The 8,936-nt window shown below is 43.8% G+C and overlaps 2 protein-coding genes across 2 annotated transcripts; one reads left to right on the forward strand and one right to left on the reverse strand. All coding sequences in view use genetic code 11, as the record gives it.

Annotated features, from left to right (window-relative positions):
• Positions 1-2,831: 2,831 nt before the first annotated feature.
• EGR_02920 (hypothetical protein) lies at positions 2,832-4,199 on the reverse strand (the record flags this gene model as incomplete). Its single annotated transcript, XM_024492169.1, has 4 exons — positions 2,832-3,287; positions 3,594-3,681; positions 3,817-4,125; positions 4,156-4,199. The coding sequence occupies 4 exons, from the start codon at positions 4,197-4,199 to the stop codon at positions 2,832-2,834; spliced, it is 897 nt and encodes a 298-aa protein (XP_024353364.1).
• A 1,385-nt stretch (positions 4,200-5,584) lies between these two features.
• On the forward strand, positions 5,585-8,495 carry EGR_02921 (Parafibromin; the record flags this gene model as incomplete). Its single annotated transcript, XM_024492170.1, has 9 exons — positions 5,585-5,715; positions 5,749-5,854; positions 5,884-6,046; positions 6,124-6,290; positions 6,449-6,844; positions 6,916-7,363; positions 7,549-7,670; positions 7,813-8,050; positions 8,320-8,495. The coding sequence occupies 9 exons, from the start codon at positions 5,585-5,587 to the stop codon at positions 8,493-8,495; spliced, it is 1,947 nt and encodes a 648-aa protein (XP_024353365.1).
• Between the last annotated feature and the right edge of the window lie 441 nt (positions 8,496-8,936).

Raw genomic sequence — 8,936 nt, forward strand, 5'->3', positions numbered from 1 at the left:
TATTCTGCCCGAGTATTGTGTCTCCTTTCGTCTTCAGGGAAGTCTCGGGACGCTACAGTACAGAATGGATGGTCAGCTAATAGGCGTGGCCAGTTTGGCATGCCCCAGTAGAACACTACCTACGGAAAGTGACGAACCCACCTAGTAAATCAATCGGTTGAAATATCGAATCAATGTAATTTAGTCGTAAACTTTTAAAAACTAGCTCTAAAATTGGTGAACAGTTTGCAGTTGAGAAGTTTGATTGAATTCGTTAGGTATCTCGAATACTTTCATCCATCAGCTCTTGCGCAGCAAACCGAGGCTTCTCTGGGAATGAAAGAGGACATAACACTTGGACAGAAGATACGCACATTTAAAATACAGCAGGGGTTGGGGCTACTGGCATGGCCCAGGGACAAACCCACCCAGCGAAGGTGGAACAGTCAAGACACAAACTCGTCCCCTACCAAAACTGAAAGTTAAACAGCCAACCCACTACATATGTAGGTCAAATTTTTTAGTGATTCTATTCCTCTCCAGATACGGCATACATGTGCTTTATGCTGATTTATCAACGCTGACCTTAAATCATTGATGATAAACATCTTACTCTATTTCGATTTTCATACTAGGCTGTTTTTCCCGCAGTTATAGTGATTACTAACATTTTCGCAAGTCAATCTTAGATCATTGATCTCGAGGTGCGCACAGAGTCATAGCGCCCGCAACCTCCTCTGAAGGTCCGTCAAGCCGTACCATTATGGTAGGTAGGTTTGATAGAAGAGAAGTATGCCCCTTCTCCCACGTCCGCCAAAAGGTAGTACAAACCGCAGAGACGTCCGTGCGGTTAAATGAGCACTGTGTCAATTAAATACTGTGATCTTGTAAAGAATCCTGCATTTGTGGCAGATATTAAATGATTTGTTCACCAAGTGTAATGCGCTAGTTATAGTCAAAAAGGTTGATAGGGCCCAGATACGGTAAAATCTGTTCTAGATTTAAATAGTTGCTCCCGCTGAAATAAGTAGGAAATCATTTCGAAGGCTCAGTAACTAACGCGATTGTTGGAAGTGCAATAACTGCATCGCTACGGAGGGAAAAACCGCTTCGAAACAGTATTGTTGAATACAGTGGCTGTAATGCATTGGTTGCGTTTAACGGCCGGTATTGGTAGAGGGCCACTCTGTCTCGGCCATTGTACCTCACCGGGTGGGCTGGCCTCTGGGCCATGCCAGTGGCTCTAATACCTTCTATAGGTCGAATATGGAAGACTTGGAACGCTACAGTGGTAAAACAAGCCAGATGAAACAATGTACATCGAAATCAAGTTTATCTAAGGTTACAAGCTTCATTGTTCGAACGAATTCGTCATTGTTTAAGGTAGAAATAACGCGTTTCTAGACAAACACGGTAAACATCGCAAACGACACTATTACTTAACGATCTTTAACATTACTGCAATCGATGCAGAAGGTTAACTGCACCAGAAATAATTGTTGCTGCATAGAACCAGTTCTCACCATTTCAAATAATAATTAGGCCCTTTGTAATACCAGTATTTCTGGAAAAAAAAATAAATGAAAAGGCGTTTGAAGGAGCCAAATCCGCGGTCCTCAATTGGCATAAAGATCCGTACTCGCGACATCAGTTTACATGCACACCTTGGGGCTTGAACAGGCACAGCAATTTAATGATAGCGCCCTTAGGAAAAGTGCCAATATCGGACCAACTCTCCACATGACCGTTTGAAAGTATTCGCTCTTCCTAATGGTAATTAAACACTTCCCTTATCAGATATTTCTGGCAAGTTGCCAATGAAGTGTCTCACAAGGAAGCAAATGCAGCACCTTTCAATTACTTAATCTGTAGCCAGTGTGCTCACGGTCAGAAGCCCCATACCCACAAGGCAACAGCTTACGCCCAGGGGTCCAAGCAGTATGAAATCCAAGTTCCGCAATGCACGGTGTCTCCTAGCACGTGTACTGCTTAGGATAGCGCATCCAATCCTGACCTCAATTACGTGGAGAGCGCCACGCGTTGTGCCTGGAGCGGCCACATCTGCCAAAAGCCTATTTCGAGTGCCATCCCGACGAGGAACAGAAAACCCCAAACCAGCTTACATAAAACCAACTACCTGGCCCTCATCATGCCAAAGGTGAACTATTCCACACCCGCTCGTAAGTTATGAGAATGCTTTTCGTGCAATTTTCACGGTCTCACCAATAGAATACAGGAATGATTAAGGCTTGCTGATATGCGTTACCTGCCGTTACTTTGTCAGTAACTCTCTTGCGTTGCTAACCAACTTGAAGCTAGCTCACGTTTACGTTTGTCGGGTGGCACAACAATCCGTTCTAGCGGTGCGGTAACCCACCAGGCAAATACACCAGCCACAGCAGCAGGGGCCATTCATGTTCACCCGCTGCTCAATCTGATAAATGTGTGTATGTACTCATTTTTTGGACCTGGTGTAGACTTGACTGCACTAGAAGCGGCAAACAACGGGCCATTCAATAGAGCGAGAGTATTCACCTTGCTCAATGTTGGGTCCACCAAAATATGTGCGTAAATAATAGGGGCAATCTTGTTACCTAAAAGTACCGAGAATTCCGCAACTAAAATGTTAATAATGCAGAATCAAGGATGCCGCACTGTTTTGTTGAACTTTGATGCCTTGAAAGTGCTAAACTTTGCTTAGAAAAGGACGAGACCGTTCAAGAACAGCACAATACCTACGTAGTCTTTACAAAGAGCAAACACGCCGTGGCAGCAGCGGGGTAGAGGTGCAGTCAGAGAGCAGCGAGTAACAATATCTTGGAAAAGGAAAACTTTCGGCACCAAAAACTACTTCACATGATGAGCACGTACTCATCCACCTTGGAAAAACGTTCAATGACACGCTGGGATCGTCTGCGTAGTTGCTCTCGCAACGCTGTTACATCGGTAGCCACTCTATTCCTAATATCGCCCAGCGCCTCAATGGGATGAAAAGAGTCAAAAGAAGTGACTACGCGGTCCAGCGAAACAGGTAAACTGCTCGTGGAGCAGGTCCGCAGGAGCCGTGGGGGCAGCGACGTGGACGACGACTGGTTGGTGTTACCAGGACCCATCATGGACTGTTGAGAGGGGACAGTAAGAGAGCGCAAGCGACTCCACAGGGAGAGCGACGATGTCGCCCCGTGTGAAAAAAAACTGGATACCGGAGTGAGGTACGAAGAGGGAGCCGACACGTCGGTTTTTGAAGGAGCACGCACCATGAAGTGATCAATTCGGTTCTCGATAACCCATTTCAAGGCTTCCCGACCCTGATTTAGGAGGGCATAATACATTAACTAATGTTTACAACAGTCATGACATTTTAGTTGTATTGACAGATCAACATAGATGTAGAGGCAAATATAAGAGGTGTTAAAATAAGTGAGAAATGAAGTAAGAATTAATTTATGAAAACCCAGGAAAACACAATAATGCTCAGTAGAGTAATAATGAAGGTTAAAGACAGATTTTAAAATTCAATGCATGAATGTAAAGGATTAAAATAAGGAATACTAACAAAAAGGGAGCAATAGAGTAATGTATGCTGCATAATCGTAGAACTTTAAGCATCTTACCGAACGAGCAGTCTTTTCGCTGGCGGAGAGTGCAGCATAAGCGATGAAGCGGAAGGCGTCCACGGAGATTTTGTGACGAACGAGCGTCCTGCAAATTCCAAGCCTAATTTAGGTTTAAACGAACAAGACCACGGCAAAACATGGAACCTTGCAAGGACTTAGCAGCCACAAATGCTGCATATTAAAATGGGTTCTATTACAATGTTAAAAAGTAACAAATTACCATTCAGGATTACCAGGATGTACTTCATACTCTAGTCTTTCATTGGCTTTGAGAACACCTCTCATGTCAACATTGTTGGATTCCAAAAGCATGTATTGCCTCCGAGGATCAACCTCTGTACGCTCAACAGCCCGAAGGTCGCCCACACTTGAAAACATAGGCCAAGATGAGTTAATCAACTTGGTAGTGCGAAGAACGCCAGTTTCCCTATCAATGTTTCGTGAAATAACATCGATGGTCAAAACGTTCGGATTAAATGGGTTTGGATACTTCAGTTGGGCTGCCCGCATAACATCAGCCCATGGTTTTCTTAAGAATATGACTTAAAAAGAAAGTTACTTGATGACGAATTCACCAGTCCAGCAAAAGGGCGTGACCGCCATCGCCCAGAAAACGCAAGTGGCGACAGACGGACCAGTTAGTAAAACAGGACAGAAGAATGACAGTATTGTGAAGCCAATGATCCAATAAGTTAAAGAGATTAATTTTAACAATTTATGGCTAACTAAGTATTTTAAACCGTTTTTCTTCCAAAATTTATCATTTACATTCCTTTACAGGAAAGTGACAAAAAACCTGATTTTATCTACCAGTATCAACGAGTCTGGGGCCTTCACCGTCTCATAAATTAGACAGTATAGTTTGCTTCTGTAATGTTCTTTACAATACTAAGCATTATAGCCCAATCATTGCAAATTTGGTGTTATGAGATTCTCAAAAAAGTTTGGTGAATGCAGTATTACCACCGCGCATGAAAGCAGCAATGCACTTGCAAAGATGGACAGGCAATATTGAAGCTATTTGGTGTACTTCCAAATTCGGAAACAGGTCACCTCGAGGTCTCAACAATGGGCATCCGCTGTGTGGCGCGACACGAAGACCTTCTGTGATTTTATAATGCATGTTTATTGCTCCTGTTGTTTTAAGGTTTTTTTTAGATAAAAGATGGGGATACGGATCGAATCTTGTGACAGGGGAGTCGACGTCCTGCAATCCGTGGAGGGGCTCCGTATCCACACCCCCTGAACTTGTACTTGCTCTTCCCATTTACTTATTATAATAGACATGGCGAAGCTATATCAACCCGGGTATTCTAAGAGTATGAGGACCAGGGAAGAGGAGACTCAGGAGCCTTGTCCCACACATACTCTGCCCAGTATCGCGTCTTATTCATCTTTAAGTAGGTCTAACGTTACTACAGTAATAACATGTTTAGACTTATGTATTAAAAATTCGGGTCACAGAGACTTTTATGTTTCCACTTAGCCGCTATGAAGGGGTCATCCAAACATTTATAGCCTCCTAATCCCTTCGTGCATTCGTGATAAACTTAATCCACTGCTGACACCACGCACTTTAGTTCAGGTGAACTCAAGTAGTCACAGTGCGAAATTTTCATCAATCAACCGCTAGTTATTTGTAAATTTAGGACACTTTCGAGGGAGTCATCTGGTGAATGAAACTAGCTCAACTTGTAGTAGAATAGGCCTTTAGGCTAGTTTTTTTGACTTTTGACAAGGGCTTTTTTCACGTTTTTATTAATGATATATATGTGGACGCTTGGGCCCATCCTCATGTGCATCTACGTATATCTGTTTACTGGAGAACCTATGATGCATTCTTACATTTCAACTTTTTTGACACTTTTTGAGACTAATAATGCAGGAAATTTACTCTACACTTCTCTTTGATTTGCAAATTTTTTCAGCTTTTTCTTAAATAGATTGGGTGGCTGCGGCGCTCCTGTTGACCCGTCGTTTAGCTGAGTATGGCGGACGTGCTAGGGCTTCTGCGTGAGTATCATATTGGTAATAAAGAAATTGTGGAGACTAATGAGGAAGTAATTTTTGGAGAGTTCGCTTGGCCGAAATCTGCAAAGACAAACTATGTTATGTGGGGGTAGGTTCCTTGTTTGCACCAAACTTCTGGCAGTACTGGTAAAGACGGTGCTCCGAAGGATTACTATACTTTGAATTGTATCGTGTATCTCCTAAAGAATGTTAATCTTCCTCATTCAAAATATGTCAGACAGGCTGCGGTAGGTTTATTTTTGCATGACTTTTTCAGGCCGCAGGAATACCAGTGGTACGTTTACCTGATCGACGTGAACTACTTAATTATCTGAATGGAGATGCCACTTCCGCTCCAAATATTGATAGGACGGTTCCTGTTGATATAACCATCCGCAGAGCTATCTCTAAAGGCTCTTTGGATGCACAGAATTTGCGCGGTTAGTCATCTTGCCACGGTCTAGTTTAATCATGAGCTTTGCCAGTAGACGTTTCATTTTATCCATTTTGGGTACAGATGTACCTATCGATGGGAAAAGGCCACGACTATCTTCCTACGAGCCGGAAGAAGTTAAACCTCTCGATTCACAGCACGATGAATCTGCTAGAAAAAAGATTGGCTCAATTTTGGATCAATCTGAAGGAAGCGCCCTTCCTTCGGCTATATCATTGGATAAAATTCAGGTATGACTGTTTTTGGTTCCTTTACTTGAACTCAGTGCACACATGTTTTGCGTCTCTGACTTTGAGTTTCTTAAGATTTAATGTTGGGATTTATAGAAATTCGTCTACGTCGTTCTTGAATATGCAGCTGCAAAATAACTAGGATTATTTTTCTCTAGTCTCTTCGCGCGAAGTTCCGGGCGAATCAGCAGGTCGCAAAGCCCGAGGTAACCGTGGATCATCTAGGCAGTCCAGATGCCTTAGATCCCACCGCCGTTGTTACTGGTGACGAGCCACTGCTGATGGCTTCTGGCGTCTCTGTCTTCTCTTCAAGACCCACTGATCCAATCTATCAAGGTTCAAATTCTCAGCTTATAGTTTCTGTTGATGATGCGCAGCTTGCTCTCGCTCGTTCCGCTGACCCCAAACGTGCCGCCTTTCTTGCTTCTGACATGGATACTGTTCGTGTAATTTCATCACGTGAGCGTCGATGGCGAACGCGGGGCAATATTCTCCAAAGTCAGGGCAAGACCTTCTACGAAAATATTGTTTTGGGCATTTTACGTAACGTCATGGTAAATTGAACAACATTGAATGCACGCATAATTGCATATTTGTCGCCCACAGTTTCATCTGCCGTTTTTAGCTTAAGGAAAACGCCCATTTGGCACCGGATCGCCGTGACGCTTATAGCGGTGCGGTTGGAACCATAAACAACTTCTACAAGACGCCTCTAACTTCCATGGCCCACCAGCGACAACAGAGCCAGCCTCCCGCCTTACAGTATTCCCGGTATGATCAGGAGCGCTTTGCTACAGGCCGAGAAGATACTGCGGGTTTCAGAATTGATACAATGAGCTCCTATCATGGCAAGGCGCTCACTTCCATGGTGGGTAGCGGTGTCAGTGCCGGAGGATCTAAGCCAAACGGTAGTGCTTTGTCAGCGCCAGGCCTTACCTTCGAGGGTTCCGGTTCCACAATTCTCCCTCCAGAAACGCCTGGCCACGAGACTCCGCGTGGTGCTCGGACACCTCGCGATCCGCGTGGTCTAGGGCTCAGTACACCCATCGCTGCTGGCCTCACTCCTGATCCATGTAAATCTTATTCAGTGATTGTATATTTTATCGGTTGATTTGACTATTTGGTGGGTTGCATGTCATTTATTCGCGTGGGCTTTTGATAGGTGAGAAGTGGGTTACTTTTTACGAGCTTATTTTTTCTGCCTAAAGCACGGTATTCCTCATATTGTACAATTAGAAGGGCATTTTGTGTTTTTTAGATCGTAGCTCCCGCTCTTTGGCTTCCCGTTCTAAGCCTCGCGCCTCCCGTGTTCCTATTATCATCATCCCTGCAGCACCAACAAGTCTAATAACAATGCTCAACGCCACTGACATCCTTCAGGTATTTCATGAGATGTAGTTGAAAATAGTAGTCTTCGGAGTGTTCCCATTTTCCTCTTAAATATTCATACCGAACTTCCGCTGTTTGCTCATCAAAATTTACTAGGACGTTTACTTTGTCATATTCTCTGTGGGTATTCCAGGATCTCCAATTTGTCTCCACCGAGGAGAAGCGAAATCAGGGTTGTAAGCGTGATAACGAACTTTTAATACACCGTCGTAAGCCCGATGGTCGAACGGTGCCCTATCGTGTTATTGATCAGCCGAATAGACTGCAGCCGGATGAGTGGAACCGGGTGGTGGCTGTCTTTGTGCAGGGTCAGGCTTGGCAATTCAAGGGTTGGCCTCATGGTGGAGATCCAGCAGTCATCTTTTCTGTTGGTATGATTTGTTCTTGCCACACCATCCCGTTCTGTGCTTCTTGTTCAGCCTAGTTACGTAAATACCCTTTCCTGATGAGGCATCGATTCGGCCTTAAGGTACCTTACATTGCACTTCTTATATTTACATGACTGGTAAAATTCCTGTAGCTGATTATCACACTATTTATGCTAACACTGTGTATCTTGTTGCGTTACAACGTACTGTTAACCATTTTGTCAATGTTGAATGTAGTTGAACTGAATGTGCATTTTTTTTTTCCATTTTAGTCAAAGGGTTCCACATAAAGTATGCAAATATGCCTCTGGACCCGAACGTGGCAAAGTGGAATGTCCATGTAATCAATTTGGATAGACGGCGCCACTTGGACAAAGTCAACTTCCAAAGTGTCTGGGACCAGTTGGACAAATTCATAGCAAAGAACAAACCCTTTCTGCGATCGTAGGTATTGTTGTACCCTCTTTGGTGTTAGATATGGTTGTACAGTTGACGGCCACTTCCCGAACTATTTTATTTTTTTTTTTCAAGAAGGCGTTGTGACGTTCTAAATAACGCGTTTTGCTTCATCGTCTGCTTTTTGCGGAAACGGTTATGGTGCTTGCGGCGTCTTCGACCCAAGGTCAAATATGTCGCTTGAAAGTTGTAGGTCTTAGTTAAACCTCTTCAGAGAACGATCAAGAGGTAGCTTCGCGAATCCAAAACCACTAAACTCTTGAAAATTGAGTTTCTTAAGCGGAAGTTAACTCTCTCCTTTCAGCACAAAAAAATAATCAGCCAGTATCGTGAACCAAACCGTGTCACTAATCAAGCGCGTAAGGGTCTGCCTTTAGAGGACTGCACTGGAAATACGGCCTACTAAAAATTGTGCAGTAGAAGCAGTTTACAC

This window comes from Echinococcus granulosus (assembly GCF_000524195.1).
Source record: "Echinococcus granulosus chromosome Unknown EG_S00014, whole genome shotgun sequence".
In the NCBI taxonomy this organism is placed as follows: Eukaryota; Metazoa; Platyhelminthes; class Cestoda; order Cyclophyllidea; family Taeniidae; genus Echinococcus; species Echinococcus granulosus.